At 41.1% G+C, this 22,219-nt stretch overlaps 1 protein-coding gene and 1 pseudogene across 6 annotated transcripts in view; one reads left to right on the forward strand and one right to left on the reverse strand.

Annotated features, from left to right (window-relative positions):
* The window catches only part of Sap130 (Sin3A associated protein 130), a 78,859-nt gene that overhangs the window by 24,743 nt on the left and 31,897 nt on the right, over positions 1-22,219 (reverse strand). For 4 of the 6 annotated variants that reach the window (XM_055625512.1, XM_055625511.1, XM_055625508.1 and 1 more), the window contains exons 8-15: positions 22,039-22,186; positions 21,789-21,879; positions 21,479-21,583; positions 18,550-18,691; positions 14,546-14,667; positions 11,135-11,437; positions 9,531-9,705; positions 2,538-2,642 (exon numbers count right to left, since the gene is read on the reverse strand). In XM_055625512.1, coding sequence (XP_055481487.1) covers positions 2,538-2,642; positions 9,531-9,705; positions 11,135-11,437; positions 14,546-14,667; positions 18,550-18,691; positions 21,479-21,583; positions 21,789-21,879; positions 22,039-22,186 — 1,191 coding nt within the window. The remainder of the gene's footprint in view (positions 1-2,537; positions 2,643-9,530; positions 9,706-11,134; positions 11,438-14,545; positions 14,668-18,549; positions 18,692-21,478; positions 21,584-21,788; positions 21,880-22,038; positions 22,187-22,219) is intronic. The other 2 variants (XM_055625510.1, XM_055625509.1) reach the window with 1 other exon arrangement.
* On the forward strand, positions 17,117-17,446 carry LOC129690009 (elongin-C-like; annotated as a pseudogene).

Raw genomic sequence — 22,219 nt, forward strand, 5'->3', positions numbered from 1 at the left:
CCCAACAGTCTAATTAGATAACTCTGGTTTTAAAAAAACCTATAGAACTTCTGTATGAGGTAGTGGATATGTGTGGGCCCAGCTCCTTGAGAGGCTAAGGTAGGAGGATCACTTGAACCCACGCATAGGACCGCCTGAAAACATCAAGATCCCAGCTTGAAACTAATTTGTCTTCACGCATATACAGAAAAAGGCATGGAAGAACAATTATTAAGTGTTACCAATCAACAGTATGGTGGGGAGTGGAACTGGTAAAGAGGGTGGGCAACAGGATGATTTTGACTTTATATTTTAAACACACACACACACACACACACACACAAATACATACATATACATGAAACACCTCCAACTTTCCACTTTTAAATTTTAATTAATTTGCTTTTCCTTTTAACTTTTTTTTTTTTCCAGAAATTTACCTATGTTTTATTTGTGCCTATGTGTGTGTGCCAGAAAGTGTCAGATTCCTTGGAGCTGGTGATGACAGGAAGCAAAACAAGACTCTAGTAAAGTAGCAAGTACTTAACTGCCAAGTCATCTCCCAGAGCCTATTTTTAAAAATCCATTTATTATTATGGGAGGTGGTATGTGTGTGTGCTCACATAAGAGTGTCACGGTGCACACGTGGGATCAGAGAACAACTTGCAAAACTCAATTCTCTATTTCTACTCTGTGGGTCATCAGGCCTGAGCAGGCATCTTACTCACTGAGCCTCCGTGCTGACCCTGCCTTCTTAGTTTTAAGGTTTTATTGACTTTTGAGAGAGTCAGGGTTCTCAGAGCTTCCTTTAATCAGGCCAGCATTTAACTACTAAGCTGTACCCATCCTGCCCTTTACCCCAAATTATATAATCTGACTAGGTTGCCCAGACTGGTCTAGAACCCATGGACTCAAATGATTCTCTAATTGCACATGATTTTCTTTCATATTTTATTTTTTAAAAGATCTATCTGTCTGTCTATCAATCCATCTATTACGCATGCAGTGTTCTGCCTGGAGGCCAGAAAAGGGCCTCAGATCTCATTATACATGGTTATAAGCCATCATGTGGCTGTTGGGAATTGCACTCAGGACCTTTGGAAGAGCTGCCAGTGTCCTTTACCTTTGAGCCACCTCTCCAGCCCTTTCTTTCATGTTTTCAATATTTTTATTTTGTCTGATTATTTTTTCCCATAATTTTATCATTACTTTTGGAATTATGGTAAGGTGAGGATTTTCCTGTCACACCTTGAGTGTTGGGATAAAAGGTGTTTCCCACCAACTCTGGCTTATGACGCCATTTTGTATGTGTATGTGGTCTATGTTTAGTGTATACTTGCATGTGATGGTATGAACCCATGTACATGTGAATGTGGCGGCCAGAGGCTGACATCACGTGTTCTCTTTGATCATTTGCTATCTTTTATACTTATTTTTTTTTTTACTCAAAAATATTTTATTTTTATTTTGTATGTATAAATATTTGCCAGCATGTATGTGAATGCATCACATGACTGCCTGGTGAATGTCCAAAGAGGCCAGAGGAAGGCATTGGATCCCCTGAAACTAGAGCTACAGATGGACATGAATGACCATGTGGATGCTGGGAACTGAACCTGGTCCTTTGCAAGAGCAGCAAACAGCAAGTGCTCTTAACTGCTGTGACATCCCTCCAGCATCACCACCCGCTTCAGGGTCTCACTGTGTAGTCTTCACTGGCCTGGAACTTGTTATGTAGATCAACTGGCTTTCAACTCACTAAGATCTGCCTGCCTCTCCCTCCTAAGTGCTGGGCTTAAAAGTGAGCCCCACCACTCAGTTATATTTTGTTAATTTTACGGATATGGATGCATTTATGTTTCTGTGGGGGTATATGCACTTGAGTAGAGATGCTTTTTGGATCCTCCTGAAGTTATCGGTGGTTGTGAACTACCTATGGGTACTGTGAGTCAAACTTGTATCCTTCTGCAAGAGCAGTGCAAGCTTTTAACCAGCAATCAACCTCTTTAGCTGCCCCCTCTCTCCCTCCCTCTCTCGACAAGGCACTTCATTGAATCTGAAGCTCTGTATGTCTGTCTGTCTGTCTACTAAGACAAAGTTTTTCACTGTTGGACAGACTGGATGGCTGGGAAGCTTCAGGGATCCAGCTGTCTCCATCACCCAGTGCCTCGCTTTTATGTGGTTGCTGAGGATCAGAACTGTGGTGTTCATTTTATGAAGCAGGCAGTTTATTAACCTCATGCTTCATGATGCCATTAAAAAAAAAAAGCAACAACTGTGTGGTTAGTATGAGGCACGTTCTGCCTTATGTGTTTTAAACACTTCATGTAAGTACACAAAATGCTATCAGGCTGATGTTAGCTGTCAGGAGTGCGTTCACTTTATAAGTAGTACAGATGGTCACTGGCGAGCTTGAGAAGGTGTCCAGGCCCTGAAGCTGGAAAGCCATTAGGAGAAGAGGCACCAATAAAACAAACACCCCGGGGCCTGGTCACACTAAACTCTCCGCTGTATGATGATGTGTGATTTAAAGTAAGAGTTGCAACACAGAAGCTCACCCTGCAGGCCTAGGTGACCCGGACGCACTCCGCATGGAGCCTTCTACTCGAGGACTAGCCACATCAGGAGGCTGAGGAGGGAGGAGAGTTTTCCGAACTGCCATTCTGAAAGAAATGAGACAAACCTAGAAAACAGCAGTCCAAGATACATTTGCCAAGCAAATCTACTAAAATTAAAAGTATTACAACAACAAAACTTTTTTTGTTGTTGTGTCTTTACGTCTGAGACAAGGTCTGTGTAGGTAACCATGGCTAGCCTGGGAAATATTATGTAGACAAGGTTAGCTCAAATGTGCTTTGGACCCCTTGATTTGTCTTCCTGAATAATGCATATGTCATTATACCCATCAAGGATCTTTTAGTTGGCTTTTTGCCCAGGCTTTTCTCTTTTTCTTCTTATTATGTAGTTCAGATTGGTCTTGAACTCTGGATCCTCCTGTCTTAACCTTCTGAGAAATGGGGTCACAGATGTGTGTCACCACACAAGACTAAATGGCTTTTAACAAAACGCAGCCAATGCCTTCCTCATCCCTGCTTACATCCTGCTATAAAGTCCAAAGGGTAACCACATGGACTGGGAGCCACATCTAGCACGTGACCTCTCCTTTCTATCTATTGTTATTATTAAAACCCATTTTCAGGTGTTCCCAGTCATTATTATGCCTTCTATGCTGAGAAAGATGAGAGCAAATTTTTGGAAGCCCCGTGAAAAAACCAACCATGGAAGAATCAGAGAGCTACTGTGCTGTCCAACAAAGGCCACATAAGGTTCTGCTTGAGAATATATCCTTAGCTTCAGTGCTATGGATGTCAAAAGTGACCTTAATACATTTAGTTTGAAAATAGTGATGGGACCGAGTGCCAGATGAGAATGGATTTGAGAAAAAAATGGCTAGAATTAGAGCATCATTTCCAGTGCCTATTCACTGAGCTACTAACATCTCAAAAACGGTAAACCCCAGCCACCCTGACTCCTGCTTGTTTAGTATTTATCCAGTAAAAAGCAACAAATATTAAAAATTGAACCTAATCAAACTTTTATTTTTTATGCTATTGTGGCTTTAAAAACTACTCTCTTGTGTGTGTGTGTACACATGTATGGACCATGGTGTATGTGTCCTTCTACCATATGAAGTTGTTCCAAGGATGAAACTAAGATCCTTGGTCATGCTTGAACTACTGAGTCATCTCTCTGGCCCTTACCAAACTTTTAGATTCAAATTATGGCTTCCATAAAACGCACAGGACAGAACAAAGGAAACAACATGGTGAGGTGTTAGTAAAGATTATGTATACATAATTCTTAACCTGTATATACATGTATATTTAATTTTACCTGAGAATAGGATCTTGGTGCTAGATTTTGAGTATGGGTGCTTTGCTTGCAATGCACATCTGTGTTTCACATGCAAGCCTGGTGCCTTCTGAGACCAGAAGAGGGCATCTGATTTCCTGGAACTGGATTTACATATGGCCATGAATCACCAAGTGGGTGCTAGGAACTGAACCCAGGTTCTCTCCAGGCCAGTGTTACTAGCCTAATTGCACTTTGAAAGTGCAATTAAATAAACACCTTGAGTAAGATCATTGTAAATTCAGGGTCTTTCCTATTTGTAATCACTAGTGCTTCAGAAAAGAAATGAGAATGGGAATTGAGACACAGACACAGAGAGAAGGCCATTCAATATGGAGAGACATTAGGAATGCAAACAAGTGCCACCAGCGGCCAGGACAGAGGGATGAGCATACACACCAACACTGCCACCGTCCTGACGAGAGGATGCAGTTAACACAATTCTGTTGTGTTAAGCCACCAAATGTATGGCCACTATGTAACAGTGATGGCCACTGAGAAAAACTCCACAGCAAGGATCAAATTGCTCTAATAAGCCAACTTTAAGAAAGCTGAGTGTAGGAGCATACACCTGTAACTCGAGATTAGGTAAGAGGATAGTCATGAGTTAAGGCCAGCCTGGAGCTAAAGAGACTGTTAAGAAAGAAAAAAAAGATAGAAAAACAAAAACAAACAAACAAAAAAAAACAAAAAACAACAAAAAACAAAAACAAAAAAAAGAAAGGAAGGAAGGAAGAAAGAAAGAAAGAAAGGAAAGAAAGAAACAAAAAACCAATACACAAAACAAAAGATACCATAAGTAACAACACAATAAATAAGCAAAAGCTGACATTGATTTAAATAATACAAATTAAAATAAAATTTGTGATACCCAAAACCAGTAGAAATTTGACTGGATATTTAATGTTGTTACATTGTTTCCCCCCTTATTTTTAAAATATGTATATCCTAATAGACACATGTAAAATATATATAAATAAAAATCATATGATGATCAAAATTTGCTTCAAAATAATATATTAAGAGGTAGTTGGTAAGGGCCGGGGATGGCTTAAAGGTATAGCCCTTGGCCAGCATATACAAGCCTCTAGATTTAATACTCAGAACACAATAACCAGTCAATCAATCCAACTAGCAAACCAAGCAAGCAAAAGCCCAACAACTGGGCATGGTCCTAACACATGGGAGGGGGAAAGCAGGACTGAGGTTCAAGGCTGTCCTTGGCTACATTGGGACTCTGAAGTTAGCTACACAAAACTCTATTTCAAAGAAGCACCAAAAACTAGGGAAACAGATCAGCTGGGGAGGTAGATGGCTTGATTTCCAGCACTCATAAACCAAGTGTAGCGTTTTATGCCAGTCTTGCCAGCACACCAGACACTGAAGTAGGAGGATCAGAAGTGAAAGGTCATCCTTTGGTAGTTTGAGGCCAGCCTGGGATATGCAAGACTGTCTATTTAAACCAAGCCTGATGACCCTAGTGTAATTGCTGGGACTCATATAGCAGAAGATCCAACTGCTGAAAATTGTCCTCTGACTTCCAAGTGTTAACCATGGCAGTCATATACATGTACACATATACACGCCAAACCAACAAAAAGCTGTAAAGATAATGTACAAGATCTGTACACAATCCAGGTATACTGTCCTGCCTGGATTTTTGAACTTGACATAAGCTCGAGTTATGTGGGAAGAGGAACCTCAGCTCAGAAAATGCCTCTATCAGCAGGCAGCTGTGTGAGGAGGGCTCAGTCCATTGTGGGTGGTCCCACTGCTGGACAAGCCCTGGGCAAGCCTGTAAACCCTCCTCCACGGCCTCTGCTTGGATTTCTGCCCTGACATCAGTCTATGAAGGGCTGTAATCTGTGAGGTGACATGAACTCCCTAAAACCTTTCCCCTTCAAGCTGCTTTTCGGCCATGGCGCTTATCACAACAACTGAAACCTAACTAAGATAAACACTGGTATTAGGCTTACGAGACACTGGCCTGACAGACGTGGCCATGCAGGTTTTGGGAGTTGTGGAGGGATTTTAGATTTTTGATCAAAAAAAGCCTTTGAGTACTCAGAGCTTAATGGGTTACTATTGTGAGAACTTGGAAAATGATGCTGAAAGCAGTGCAGATGATGGAGGCTTGGTTTATGAAGTTTCAGAGATAAGCAAAGACTAACAGGGCAATTTATACGATAAATATTTTTAATTAGGAAACTGTGGGCTGGAGAGATGGCGTGGTTAAGAGCACTAGCTGCTCTTGGAGAGAAAGAATGTAGCCTTTTTTTTTTCTTTAATTTTATGAGTCCACACTTGAGAGATTTTGGGTATTTTAAAGAGACTGAACTTTTAAAGTGTTTGAATGTCTAAAGACTATGGAGGTTTTTAAATATTTAGATTTTATACTGTTATATTATTAGGTGATCTTGGGGATGAACAAGAAAGGCAAGTTTACCTGTTTGTGTCAAGCTGGCAAGGGGCCAACTGTCTTGTGTGTGTGTGTGTGTGTGTGTGTGTGTGTATGAGAGAGAGAGAGAGAGAGAGAGAGAGAGAGAGAGAGAGAAAGAGAGAGAATAAGACACAAGCTAGAGTTACATGGGGAGAGGAGCCTCAGCTGAGGAGATGCCTCCACCCAGCTGGTAGGGCGCTTTCTTGACTAACAACTGACGTGTGCAGGGCAAAGTCACGGTGGTGGCGCCACTGTGGGCAGTCCTGAATGGTGTAAGGAAGCAGGCTGAGGAAGCCATGAAGAACAAGTCAGTAAGAAGCATTTTCCCATGACCTCTGCTTAAGTTCCTGCCTTGAGCTCCTGCCCTGGCCTTTTTAATGATAGCCTATAATGTGTGAGGTGAAATGAACTCTTTCCTTTCCAAGTTACTTTTGGTAATAGTTTTTTAATCACAGCAAAAGAAACTGTAACTAAGACACATCTGTAGATAACCAATGGTACTTTTATTTGCCATTTTATTTTTAAATACTTATTTATTATGTTGTTGTATAATGAATCTAAGGCTTCATTAATGCCAGACAAGAATTCTAGTGGTGAGCAATTCCCAGTCCTACAATGGTGTTCTAGACAGCAATAAGAAAGTTCTACTTATATGTGGACATATTACATCAAACTGAGTACATTAATTCCACTCCTACAAAAATACCAATACTGTGTATGATTCTCTTTACTAGGTCAAAACTTGAAATAATTTATTTTCAACCTTTGGGAGGGACCATACTTTATTCTTTCTGATATTCAGTAGGCTGTTAATGCATATTTTTTCTAGTCAATGGAAATGTTTTCATGGCAGACAAAGGTAGGAAGTGGAACAATATAGGCTCTTTTTTGTTTTTCTCAGACAGGGTTTCTCTGTGTAGCTTTGGCTATCCTGCAATTAACTCTGGAGACCAGGCTGGCCTCAAATTCAGAGATGGACCTTCCTCTGTCTCTTGAGTGCTGTGATTAAAGGTGTGCTCACCACTGCCAAGCTCAACAGGATTTTTTAAAAGACAATAGCAACTGAAATATACAATACTGGGATACAGCTTAGTGCTGGAACACTTGTCTAGCATGTATAAGGCCTTGTGCTATCCCTAGCACCAAACAGACTCTCTCTCTCCTCTCTGTATCTCTCTCTCTCTCTCCCCCTCCGTCCGCCTCCCTTAGGAGTGAGGAAGAACCCATGTATAGCCAGGCAACAAAGAAGGAGAGTGGGCACCCTGGAGTAAAAGCTGGCGAGGCAGAACACCAGATGCTGAGACCGGCAGGTAATAATGTACCAGCTGAAGCTGTGAAAGCGCTCTTGTCTACTTTTCTGCATAGACTTGTTTCTGAGCATGGGTATGTGTGTGCCATGGCATGCATGTGAAGGTCAGAAGACAGCACTTGAGAGCCTGTTCTCAACTTCCAGTTTGCTGAGGCAGGGGCTTTTGTTTCTGTAACTTTGCCCCATACTGCAGGCTAGCTGGCTTGTGAGTTTCCAGGCAATGCTCCTGCTTGACCCTGCACTTGTAGGAGTACTGGGACTAACAGCTGACTGCCACGACGTTCAGATTTCTACAGGGGTTCCATGGAGCCACTCTTTACCAACTGACACTTTGTCAGGCACTGGCTTTTGTCTCTCTTACATCCTCCATCTAGGCTGGCCCAACTTGTGATTCTCCTGCCACAGTAGGTAGCTCGTGCCACCATATCTAGTGGGATAGTCTCTCAGTTGTTTCCATTTTCTCAAAGTAACAAGGAAGTTCATCAGCTAGAGCCATCTTTCCAGCCTCACCTTCTGTTTTTCTATGGTTATGTCACCATGGGCTGAACTGAGCTTGTAAAAAGAACTCCTACAAAGAGTACATAATAAGCAAAGACGGAACTCTGGTCTATGCAAAGAATACCTGAAAGCCTTGCACTGACCCTAATTCTAGTCATTTAAGCCACTGTACATGAGGAAGACTGGCACTGACACTCTTCTCAGTAATTTAAGCCTGTCTGGTACTGTACTTTCCCAATGTTGATGCCATCATCTTGGCTGAGGCGGACAGGACACTCTTCTCTCAAACAGGAGTGTTCACGTCCCACTATACTCAACGGTACAGGGCTTTTCTACATAGGAAGGCATCCAGAGCACACACAAATACTGCCCTATCACCAAAAATGAGTCTTGAAAAACTGCATGTCCTTAGAAACAATTCGTGTTTGATAAGGACAAAAAGTACAAGTTCCACATTAAGGAAATCCCAAGACATATCCAAAGAGTTAATTACAAGGCATACTAACAGTTCCAGAATTAGACTGATCTGTGTTTTCTTTTCTTTCTTTTTTTGTTATTTTTGTCAACATGGTGAAAGTGGGAGTCATTTAAAAACCTCAATTGAGAAAACACTGCCATAATACTGACCTTTAGGCAATCCTGCATTTTCTTGACTAATAATTGGTGGGGAAGGTCCCATTCACGGTGGGTGGTGCCAACCCCGGGCAGGTGGTCCTGGGTTATAGAAGAGCAGGCTGAGCAAAGCCATGAGAGCAAGCCAATAAGCAGCACTTCTTCATGACCTCTGCATCAGCTTCTGCCTTGAGTTCCTGCCCTGACCTCCTTTAAGATGGACTGTGACATGTGAGTCAAGGAAACCCTTTCTTCCTTCCTCAGGTTGCTTTTGGTGACTGTCCTTACCACAGCAACAGAAGCAAACTAAAACTTGTAAAGCTAGAGAGAACCACTAAAGCATTCAGCATACAACACATTCTTGAAACTGTCATCCACTGACTGCAAGGGGCTTGATGTCGTGGTCTGAGCACAACGCAGCTTACTGAGAAATCATGTGGCTAAACTGTTTTGGAGAATTTTTTATTTAATTTATTTTAAAGAATTATGTGTATGAGTGTTTTGCTTGCATGGATGTACGAGCACCAAGCGCACGCCTGGTATTGAGAAGAGAGCAGCAGATTACCTGGAAGTGTGGCTACAGATGGCTATGTATATGGATGCTATGTGGGTGCTGGGAACCAATCCCAGGTTCTCTACAAGAGTAGTAAGTGCTTGTGGCTGCTAAGCCTTCTAGACCCTGGAGAAAAATGAGGTGTAACAGAGATGAAATTAAGTTGTTACCTGCATTAGACAGAAGAATCTACTGTTTATGCCAAGTACACGTCAGAGTCTACTCACCCATCTGTGGCAGGCTTCTTCCGGAGTATGCTTGGCCGGGGAGATGAGCCCTGGGCTGGTGTGTTGGTGCTAGCACTCTGACTGTGAGTCTGTACCACCGTTGTTGCTGCTGGAGCAGCACTGAATGGATTGCTAATAGGGTTGGCTACAATTGTAGCTCCATCTGCTAACACCACTGTTGAAAGAGAAGTGAAGACAAGAGAAATAGAACAACTTTATCCAGATGCTATATAGGACATAGAAAAAAAACTACTCAGATGCCTGGCATTAGGTATTCACGTTACAAATGCCCCACTTCAAGAAGTTAAGGGAGCTAGAGATATGGCTCAGGTACAGCATGTGCCTAGCGTATCTGAAGACATGGGTTTGATCTCTAGAAAACTCCTATTCTCAAGAGAACAAACAGAAGAAATAGCACAAGGCTCATTTGCCTACAAGGTACACTGGAAAGAGTCACCAAGTCTACCAATGCAAATTATATTACTATTTATCTGTTTCCTTTTTAAAGAGACTTACTTATTTTTATGTGTAAGGATGTTTTCCTTCTAGGTCTGACCACTTCAGTTTGCTAGGTACTGGTTTTATGGGTATACAGTACTACACTCTTTTCTTATACATTAGAAAAACAGCTAACAACACTTTAAGCACAATGAATCGTTCCTTTTTAGATAATGATTATTCTATTAGTATTTTGTCATGAACATTATTTACTGCTTTACAAACAACTCTGAAGAAAATGGAAAATTGAGAACACTATTTACAAGGTAATTTTGCTCTTTTAACTTTGAGCTTTTTATAGATCTCTTCTGCCTAAGCGCAAATGCAGATTAGGATATTCGCACTTGCTATTTCTAAGATTTATTTCTATTTTCACCTTATGTGTATATAGGTGTTTTGACTGCAGGTATCTCTACGCACTATGTGTGTGTGCACCGTCCAAGGAGGCCAAAAGACGAGGGTGGGATCCCGGGAGCAGACGTTATAGAGGGTTGTTAGTTGCTACCCGAGTGCTGGGTATCAAAAACCGGTCCTCTGGAAGAGCAAGCGGTGCCCTTAACTGTTGAGCCATCTCTCTAGTCCCACATACGCTTTTTTTTTCCTTTTTCTTTTTTTCTGCCTGTCCTGGAATTCACTACGTACCAGGTTGGCTTTGAACTCAAGAGAAATCTACCTGCCTCTGCCTCCCAAGTGCTGGGATTAAAGGTGTGTGCCACCTTTCAGGGCTCACACATATGATTTTTGATGTGAACCCATAGGCAAATTCTAAGCAAGTCATCTAACCAAGATGAAACTAAATAAGGAAGAAATTAACTGAGGCCACAAAGCCTGAAAGTGGAGGGTCAAGATTAAAACCCAGGTGGACCTTCTTTTCTTCCATGTAGAGAGTTAGGATTATTTTTGCATTTGTTTTAAAACTCGCTCTTTTTGTGTGTGTATACACAAAGGACAACTCTGACTTGGTTCTGTCATTCCACTGAGGATCGACCCCAGGTTGTATGGTTGGCTTTGTGATTAGCACCTATACCTGCAGAGCCAACGCTCTGGCCCCAGACATTCCCAGCCACCCCGAACCCCCACCTTATTCAGCAAAGGGTTAAGTTTACCTGAGGTTTTTCCTTCAGGCTGTGGCTGCTGATTACCCATTGTTGCCGGCTGAAGCCCCTGAGTGTTGATCGGGGCTGCTGAGTGGATTCCTTGTGTGCCGATTGGTGCTGGTTGGATCCCTGATGTCCCAATGGGGGCTGGCTGGATTCCCTGTGTATTGATGGGGGCTGGCTGGATCCCCTGGATATGTCGGGCGTGAGAAGCATCCACTGTCATTAGCTGCATGGGGTTCAAGTGGACTGTCGATGCCACACCCACGCCAGTCTGAGCGGTGATGGTGGAGTTTGGGGCCTGAGCTGAAACTGAAAATAATGCAGAAGGTCAGCTCTAGTTAGACACTTTACACACAGAGGTGACAGGAAAGTGAACAGTTCCTTACTACGAAAGGGATTCTTGTTTTAAAAACAAAGCCCAGGGCTAGGGCTGTATCTGAGTGGCAGAACATTTTACCCAGGATGTGACAAGGCTCAGGGTCTAATCCTCAGCTGCTGCTGTCCTTGCTACTTAAAACTAGGTACTAGGAATTTATTCTCTTTCCATTAACTATCAACTTGATAGTCTTTCTGCAAATTATCAGGGATACAATAAAAAAAAAAAAAGAAAGCTGGGTTTAGACCTGTAACCTTAGTACTTAGGACAATGAGGCATGAGGATTGTTTTGAGTTCTAGGTGAGCCTGAGTTACATAGTGAATTTGAGGTCAGCTTGAGCTACATTTTAAGAATTTGCCTCAAAAAAGACATTAATCTATCAAATACAAGTATTAGATAGACAGCATGTGCTAAAAAAATAATATGAAACTTCCAAAATAACCCATGCATACCAAGTCAAGAATCTTTGCTTTACCTGACAGAACCATTATCAAAGGCACTTCCAAAATATATATAGTTGATGCAAATTTCCAACAATTTGCATTTATTGGAGATAGAGAGCAGCAGAATTCTTTCCCCTATAGTGCAAACCTCATTTACCAACTCCATTAAAACCCACAATAAAAGCAAAATTCCTCACTATTTGAGGAATGAAAATAAATACAAAAGATTATTCTTGGGTTTAAGGATGCATTTCAATAGTAGAGCATCTGTCTAGCATACATAAGGCTCTGTGGTAGAGTCTTAGCAACACAACATAAGAACACATACACACACACAATTTTAAGTAAAAATGAATTTAAAAAGCATTTTTAATTATGCATCTTTGTGTAAGTACATGCACACATATGCATGCTTGGAGGCCAGAAGTACTGGACTCCCTGGAACGGGATGTACAGGCAGATGTGAGCTGCTTGCCTACTGTGGTTCTGGGAATCAAATTTAGGTCCTGTGTAAGAGCAGCACACACTCTTAACCAGTGAGCCATTGCTCCAGGCCCACAAAGCAATTCTTACCAGTTACTGGAATAACCAAGAAAGGGTAGAACCCATTTCCACGGCTATGAAATATTTGAGAGTGCCTGAAAATTTAAAACCGGCACTGTTCAAACAGGAATATAAAGTCACATACAATTTTCAGTTTCCCAATAGGCACACTGAAAAACAAACAACAACAAAAAAACAAACAAGTGGGAGTGGAGAGAAGCCTAGTGGTTAAGAGCACATACTGCTTGTGAAGAGGACTAGAGTTTGGTTCCCAGCACCCATGTGATTTGGCTCACAATCCCCTGCAACTACAGCTCTAAGGAATCTGACCCGATACTCTGATCTGGACTCCTTGGTTACCAACACTTACACACACACATAGCCACCCCACAAACATCATTAAAAACAAAAACAAAACAAAACTAGTGAATAGGGGGCTGGAGAGATGGCTTGGCACTATGGTCCCAGCACCATGCCTGGTGACTCAAAACCGTCTGTAACTGTAGCTTTAGAGAAGCAGAAGCCAGGCTCTGGCCTCCGTGGGGACCTGTGCTCTCATACACACAATATTCACATACAGACATACACAGTCAAACAATAAATAAACATCTAAAAAACCATCTCAGAATGTCAAAACAAAAAAACTAACAAAAATAAACAGGCCAGAAACCTGGTGCAGGAGTCCGTGCCTGCAATCCCAACACAATGGATGTAGAAGGAGGAGAATCAGAAGTTCAAGGTCATCTCCAATTACACAGCACATCAACAGAAAAATGGGATTTTGTTTCAAAATAACCAAAATAGGGGCAACAGGATGGCTCGGTAGTTAAGGGCACTCATGGCCAAGCCTGATTGCATAAGTCCTACCCCACGTGGTAGAAGGAAAGAACCAACTCCCACAGCTACTCTTTGACCCAACACCTACTCCGTGGCACATGCACACACACGCTCTGATCATGTAGTGGTTGGAGGACAGCCTATAGGAGTTAGTTCCCTCTACTACCACATGTGGGTCCTGGGGATTAAATTCAGGCCACAAACTTGGCTTAAGTACCCTTACCCACTGAGCCACCTCCACTGCCCAGGTCTCTGTCTTTTTTAAACAAAGCAAAACAACACAACACAGCAGCTTACATATTCCAAGCTGTCCTCAAACTTGCTATGCAGTGGACAACCTTGAATTTTTGATTTCCCATGCTCTTTGGAATACTGCCATGGACCACCAAGATCAGTTTATGCTGCTTTAGATCAAACCAGATCTTTATGCATGTTAGGCAAACGCCCTACCAACTGAACTACATCCTAAGCCCTAATTTTTTTTTAGACTGGATCATGCAAAGTAACACAGGTAGGTGTGGAAGTTGCTATGTCACCCAGGCTCATCTTGAATGTATGACCCTCCTCCCTCAGCTTCCTGTGTGGCAGGAATGTATGTATCACATACAATGTAACCCTATATCTGGCTCAGTCTGGACAAGGCTTTCTGAGGTCTAGGAAAAAAAGTTATAAAAAGAGAAAGCTAAGGTGTTTTTCTAGGCTGGACAGTCAGCTTAGCAGCTAAGAAGGCTTCCTGCTCCATGAGGTTCATATCCGACATCTTACAGATGCTGGTAAGTCGAGCTCAGAGGAATCTGACACACCCTTGATCTCTCTGGATACTCTTACACATATGTACACAGACATATACATAAATAAACCTTAAAAAAAAAAGACTTATTTTTTCTGGACTAACTGACAGATTAGTATTTAAAAATCAGGTTGGTGAATTAAACATACCAAGGCTAATACAAATAAAACCCCATAGAATGCAACTCTATTCACAGAAATTATGATATAATTTTAAGGCACAGCAAAATTTATTAACATGATTATTCTCATGGTAGTTTAAAACTATTCAGTTATCACAAAAAAGCAACAACCCTTACACACGTCATAAGAACAGTGACTAACGTGCTTAGAGTCTTACACGATCTGAACCTGCAAAGAAGCTGGAGTCGCTGTATCTCTGAAATACTCTGCTCAGTGTGCAGAGGCTCCTAGAGTGAAGCTCCTACCTGGGTACTGCCGGATGGTGGACACAGAACTGGTGATGGGGGTGTAGGTGTGTGCGGCCAGTGGGTATGCAGAAGGTGGGTACGTCGGCAGAAAGTACTGGAACTGAACAGGAACTGAAGGCCTAGAAATACAGATTGTATGGAACAAGTGTTATTTCATTATTCAAACGATCCTATCCCCAGATTCTCTTGATATCTTTCACACCACCATACTGCGTCCCAACCTTGTATCAAAGGACAAAACCGAGAAACTATAAACAAGTAAATGGTTACTATTAGTACCCTCGTCAATCAATGTTAGAACAGTATCTGTGGATGACTTTAAAACTTTGTGAGTGTTTTCTGAGAAAGATAATTACCAAAACAAATACCAAAAACCCAGGAAAGTTGGGCGATGGGAAGTTCATTTGAGTCTAAGAGTTTGAGATGATCCTGGGTACCACTACAAGATCTCTTCTCTAACCAATCAACCAACCAACATGCATAAAACAAATAAACCTAATTTATAAAAATTGATTCAGAGGTCAGAAAATATGAAACGAAATTTTTTTTGAACTTAATACCAAAAGTGGACAGGGAAAATATGAGAAAAGATGACAATCAAATCTCAAGTCTCTATAATTAGGCAAAAAAATTCTACATAAAACTCAATTGAGCATACTATCAAGACCATCACAAAGCTTGTCACAGAGAGAAAAATAATTTAGTAACAATTTCTATTCATGTTTTACATATTTAAAAACCCAAAAGAAAGCAACCATTTGAAGCAATTTTTAAAAATCTGAAAAACATAAAAAAATACCTACTGGCATACCCTTCATGAAATAAAGGCTTAAAATAGGTAAGGAAATTTTATTCTGAAGATAGTAGGAATTAAATCTATCAAGAGAATCTAATTTAAGGCAGGAATAAGATACACTCACCATCTCCAACCTCACTGGATTTTAATTTTATTACTATTTACTTCATGAGTGTGGGTGTTTTGTCTATATGTATTTATGTGCTCCATGTGTGCACAGCGCCCCTGGAGGACAGAGTGGATCTTGGATTCCCTAGAACTGGAGTTACAGATGGCTGAGAGCTGCCATGTGGGTGCTGGGAACTGAACTCAGATCCTCTGGAAGAACAGCCAGCCCTTAATTGCTGAGCTATCCTACTAACATCACATTGAAAGCTTTGGCTACCCCTGAAAATAAACGAAACATGAAAAGATACTGCCTATACTCAAAAAGCAAACAAACAACTGTCCTGCCTGTCTATAGGTGAACTGTAAATGTTTACACTGGAAATCCAAGAGAACCTACAAACTTTTAGAGCTAATAAGAGCATTTATCGACTAGGTAGATGGACATCAAAGCAATATATTAAATAAAACCATAAGTATTCCTAAAAGATTTACACTTTGGGAAAGGAATATAAATATGGAATGGGGTTTAACTGGAGTATCTACATGTTTTCAAATGTGTACTTTTACATGTCACTTGCTTCTGACCTCTGCCTGCTGCAAAGGCTTAGAAGAACAACAGTCTACAGCAAAAGCTAAGCTAAAGCTGAAATGCAGGTTTCCAAACGGTACAAAGGCCCCTGGAAAACAGCACACTCCTGACCTCAATGGATACACACCGTGGTAGGAAATAATGAAAGGGCTAGAACAGACGGTGAAACCCACAGGTACGGCCTTACACGTGTCCCAAACGAGGAGGTCATTTTCATTCCAAACAAATGGCAGCAATGAATTAAACTAAACCCCTAGCCTGCTAATTAAGAAATAAATTCACAAGCTCAGACTGATTAAAAATAAATTAAAAACAATACTCAAATAAATAAATGTACGTAGCAAAGTCTCTTCACCTCAGAAAGCCAACTACAAAGTATGGAAGAAGCAGAGAAGTCATTACTTTGCAAATACCGTAACTAACTCAGTCATGAATTATCAAAAATAGTACAATGACTGAGTGAAAATTATTCATACTCCTAAAGCATTATTATAATTATTATATTTATTGACACAGGATTTTATATCTATATTATATTTATAATATAATATAAATATTTATATTATATTATAAATATAATATATTTATATATAAATAATTATATTTATATTTATAAATAATATATTTATATTATATTTATATATAAATAATTTATATTATAAATTATATTTATATTATAATTATTGACACAGGATTTCACTGTGTCATCCTTGCTGGCTGGAATTAACCCTGTATAGACCAAGCTGGCCTCAAACTCACAGAGATCTACCTGCCTTTGCCTCCCAAGTGCTGGGATCAAAGGAGTGCGCCACAGCACCTAACAGTGTCCATATTTCAGGCTCAAAACAACTTGCTTGCAGCATGGTTTCCTTGCAGTGTATTGACTCTGCATATCCGATTCTGAATAAAGGTTTCTACTGTTACAGCAAAACAGCAATAAAACCAAAGTACTTCAGACTGTCCACAAAAGAAACAAGCACCTTTAAAATAGAGAACGAGAGCAGACCGCACTCTCTGCCTTGCTAGGGCACTACTTATGTTCCTGTGGGATCAAGTAGAATTTTATAAGAACATAATGGATGGAGAGAAGAAAGCCTATGGTGGCCCTGATGTCGTGTATTCAAATCAACATCTTCTGATGGTTATGAATATATTGTAAAAAGAGAACATGGGTTAACATCAGGAACAATAAAGGCCATGTTGACTGGGCCCAGGGCAGTTTGCTAAGAATGAAACCAATGAGGTCAATTTTAGAGAGATCCCTTCACTCGTGCTATCCAAAGTGTGCATGTGTTTTCCCTACAAGGTCCACTACACTAACAGCCCCACTGAGATTCCTGAATTATCAATTGTACCTGACATTGCACTGGAACTGCTGACGGGTGCGAACATCCTAGATTGTTAAATAAAATGAATTATAATGAACTTAATTTTTTCAGTATTTAATACCTGTAGTTCAGTTAGTAATTTTTTCACATATAGTATGTTGCCTGTATGAAATTGAACCCTCAAGTTAACTGCTGAGCAGATTCCTTCTGTCATTTGCATAGCAGAGTTGAAATTTGCTTGCTACATCAACAAATTAAGGGCGTATCACAAGGCAAGAAATAAACAATGCCAGTTTGTAGGTGGTTTGCTTTCTCCTTTGGATGTGACTTTTACAATTATAAGTGATATAGTAAATCCTGGAATGTAAGCCTAAATGAACATCTACAGGTAAATACAGGGGCTAAGTATTTTTTTTTCTTTTTTTTTTTGCTTTTAGTGTGTTTTAAAGATCCAGTTCTGATCTTAAGTCACTGAGCATTACTAGAGTTATGCAAATAATTATATGAAAACCATATTTATAACTTAGCTATATCTTGATTTTTGTAACTCAAAAAAAAGAGTAAAATTTGTGTTTTTTAATTAACTGCAGTATTCTTTAAGTACGAGAGAGAAAGACAGGGAACAACTGATGAACAGTGCCACCTTCATTCACGAAGTAATGCTAACTAGCCACGCACAGGACTAAGAGCTAGCATGTACTCTCTGACAGTGAGAACACAGCACTACAAAACTGCAGAACTCCAAACTAATTACGAGGAAACAATGACAAAGCCAAACTGCTATTCTACAAAATAACTGGCCTATCAATGCTCTCGAAATATAGGGTAGGATGGATAGCTACACAGTCATTTCAGCTAACTATAACTGCTTACAAGAATGTGTTGTTCTCAGGTGAAACAAATATAAGTACTTATAGACAAAGGTTATGATCATGCAACCAAGACTCTAAAAATGGTTAACAAAAGAACCAAACCCAGAAACAAAACAATCACAAATGCACCTCCACACAACAAAGAAATAGATATTAGGTGAACATCCATCAGGACAGCAGCTTAATAAAAATAGTGCATGTCAAAACACTACAGCAGAAATTATACAGTGCATTATTTTCAGAGGAGAAAATCTGAAAAAGCAAAACAGTAAGATGAAAGACAAGTTGACTGAGACATTGTCTCCTACCTGTTGTCATTTCGGGTTTCCATGGCCACAGGATTTGGAGAGGCCCGGTGGCCGGAAATGGGAATCAGGCTGCTCCTCTCAGAAGGGTAGTCAGGCTGGATCCGAGGGGAAGTGTGTGTGATCTGCTGGGGCACCACCTTAGCTGCAAACAGCAAACCACCAGCCCATTACTACTCGAGGGCAAGCTGGGTGTGGTGAGCAGCGTCCTCACAAGTCAATGCCTGAAGCTTAGCGTGTGTGTGTGTGTGTGTGTGTGTGTGTGCGCGCGCACGCGCACGCACAAGGTGGGAAGGGAAGGAGGAGAGAGCATAAGCATCATTTGTACGTGTAGGCATGTATCATGGCACTCAGGATACAAATTGTCAGAGGACAATTTTGTGAAGTTGGTTCCTTTCTTCTATCTTTATGCTGGTTCCAGAGATAAAATTCCAGTTATCAGGCTTGTGTGGCAAGTGCCTTTCCTGGCTGAGTCACTTGCCAACCCCAAACGACAACAGTTTTAAGCCAAGAGTTGGCTGTGGTACATATCTATAACTTGGTACTCAGGAGGTAGAGGCCAGAGGATTGTGAGTTCAAAGCCAGCCAGGTTTACAAAGATGCTGTTTCAATAAAACAAAACTCTTAAAACCAAAACAGAAACAACCAAAGAAAAGAGAAATGAGTTCAGATGATTAATTTCAAAGCACTCACAGTTATTTGTCAAAGACAAGTTAAAACAAAAATCTCAGCAGCCAGGTGCTTTTCAGCCTTGCTTTTTGGGGATCCCAAGACTGAACTAATCAGAGGCTTGAGAGATTCACTGATGTGCAAACAAGAGGATCTCTAGAGTTAGTATAAAAAAATGAGTATTGTCGTATGAGTATGAGATGGAGACAGTCCTCCCATTGAAGATAAATGAAAGGGAGCCTGGGGCTCACTGCCAGCTAGCCTAGCCTACTTGGCAGACTCCAGGCCAGCAAGAGGCCCTGCTTAAAATATAAGGTGGACGGCTCCTGTGAATTAACTTAAGTAGACTTTTGGTCTCTATAACCACTCGTGGTAATATTCACACAACACCCCAACCATTTACAAGTACACCTTCCCCCAACCATTTACTACTACTACTACACAGAGAGAGAGAGAGAGAGAGAGAGAAAGAGGGAGAGAGGGGGAGTAGGGGGAGAGGGGGAGAGAGGGAGAGAGAGAGAGAGAGAGAGAGAGAGAGAGAGAGACTCTTTGGCAAAATATTTTGATATAAACTGACAGTGAGTTTAGAAGAAATCAGAGGACAGCCATAAAGCACCTTGGGATACCACTGGGATGGAAACTGAAGGTTTCCATAACAACTGTTATAGTTGTTATGGAACTACACAACTGAGACTGTACTGTAACAGTCTACTTAAGTGTTCGAGTTCTACTCAGTTCAGGTTCTGATTTTCTTATGTTTTTCTAAAAATAACTTCTTTATATATAGCAATGTACCATATATACATATATGAAAGGGTACAATTTGATGAAAAGTCAAATCTGGGTTGGTGAGATGACTCAGTGGTTAGGGCACTTGTCTGACATCCTTACAACCTGAGTATGACCCTTGGGACCCACATAGTAAAAGAAGGGAACTTACTCCTCCAAGCTGTCTTCTTGCCATACAGACACACAAAACTAAATAATTAGTCAAATCCAAAAAAGTTTGCATACTCAGGAGACTGCGATTCATTTTCTCTCCATTTCTTAATGCCAAATATAAATGGCAAGTATTATTAAAAGTCAAATTCAGGAGGAGGAGGTGGTTCACCAGTTAAGTGCACTACTACTCCTGAAGAGGACACAAATTTAGGTCCCAGCATCCATATGGTGGTTCACAACCATCTGTATCCCAATTCCAGGAGATCCAACATTCTTTTCCAGTCTCTGTGGGTACCAGGCATGCAAGCAGTGCACATACACACAAGTGAGCAAAATATTCATACATAAAAATAATTCTTTAAGCAATAATAATAGAGAAACCCTTCACCAGGGTCTAGCTGGATGAGTCGGCCTCCCCTCCCCTCCATGTATGCTCGTCAAGTCCCTGGAATAAGCCTGGGCCCCACACCTAGATTTCTTGACCCCAACCTCTAGGCTTGTGCGAGTCCCCTCCCCAATCTGCACCTGGCTGCAACCTACAGGCCCTTCTCAAAACACATCCCGCCTTTCTTCCCAGCCTAGTGCCTGTCCTCCTGTGTATGCACCTTCTCCAACTGCCTGATCTACCCCCAGGTATAGGCTTATGCCAGGACAATGTCCTGTATTCCAGCCCAGGCTCCTGTGTCTACCTAACTTCATTCTATCTAAAGAAAGAAAAAATTATGTAACTTAATTTAAAATATAAAACAATTATTAAAAATTTTACATGATGCAGAAGCAAGCTAGACTGGTTATGACACTATAGAAAATAAAGGGGGACGCTATAATCAGTGATTTCAATAAAATCAGATAGAACAAAATAATCAATGAAAAGTCTAATTGGAGGCTGGGAGAAGGTTCACTTGGTAAAGGGTTTGCTGTGAAGCATGTGGACCTGAGTTTAGGTCTCTAGAAACCATGTAAAAAAGGTGGGCACAGCACTGTGTTCCTGTAATTCCAACTGAGACAAGCAGATTCCTGGGGCTCGCTGGCCAATCAGCCCAGCCAAATTACAAGGCTCCAGGTTCAGAGACTGACACTAAAAACAAAACAAAACAAAAAACAAGGTGATATATATATGTATATATATTGAACGAACACACACACATACACACACACACACACACACACACACCCCAATTAAGCAAGTAAAAGTCAAATTCAGAGTTGCTTTGAAAATGAACACTATGAAAACGATCCTACTCCCTTTGACATGAAAGCCTGGTCATATGGGCTGAAAATTCCTCTCACAGGCTTTTGTGCAAGAACGTACAATACTTACCAACTGGGATATTTGAGGTGGTCACAGCAGTAGCATGGGATGAATGGGAGGGCATTGTCATGGTAACAATTGTACTTGTGGGAGCTTGTGTGTGCGACACAGATCCTGAAAAGAGGGGGAAAAAAATTCCTTAACAGCAGCTTCTCTGTACACACCAGACTCTTTAAACGCTTGGGAATGCTCTTGGGGAAAGATAAAGAGTTTTCCTCTGAAGGTGGAAAATGAAAAAAAAAAAAAAAAAAAAAAAACGCATTCAGAACTCCTGCCTCCTCCTTTCTGTATGGTACAAAGAGCAGGATCACTGACTTACCAGCTGTGGTTGCTGAAGGAAGGGTGTTGGTTGCCAGAATGGGTGCTACTGTAGCTGCAGCCACTGGTGTGCCAGTACTAAAGATGGTTTTCTGCGAGGGAAACCCAGAACATAGTTATACATGATAATATTTCCTACTTTAGCCAGTCTAAAAACGACTAATTTCGCACTGGCAGGCCCTTTAACAAGTCAGCATGATTCTAGTTTATCCCCCAAAGAATCCAACAGGTGGCTCTTCACGCCTGTCTACCTGAGCCATTGTATGGAGCTGCTGTTTCGGCGTCCCTAAGGCAGGATGAGAAGGTAGTGTGATCCTCGTCGTCACATCACGAGACTGCGCAGGACGCTGGATACTAATGGCCGCAGACGGTGGATGCTGGATAGATAACGTGGGCCGGCTGTGGGCAGAGAAGGTACCATGTAACTTACAA

Source organism: Psammomys obesus, unplaced genomic scaffold (genome assembly GCF_907164565.1).
Source record: "Psammomys obesus unplaced genomic scaffold, mPsaObe1.curated_primary_1811, whole genome shotgun sequence".
In the NCBI taxonomy this organism is placed as follows: Eukaryota; Metazoa; Chordata; class Mammalia; order Rodentia; family Muridae; genus Psammomys; species Psammomys obesus.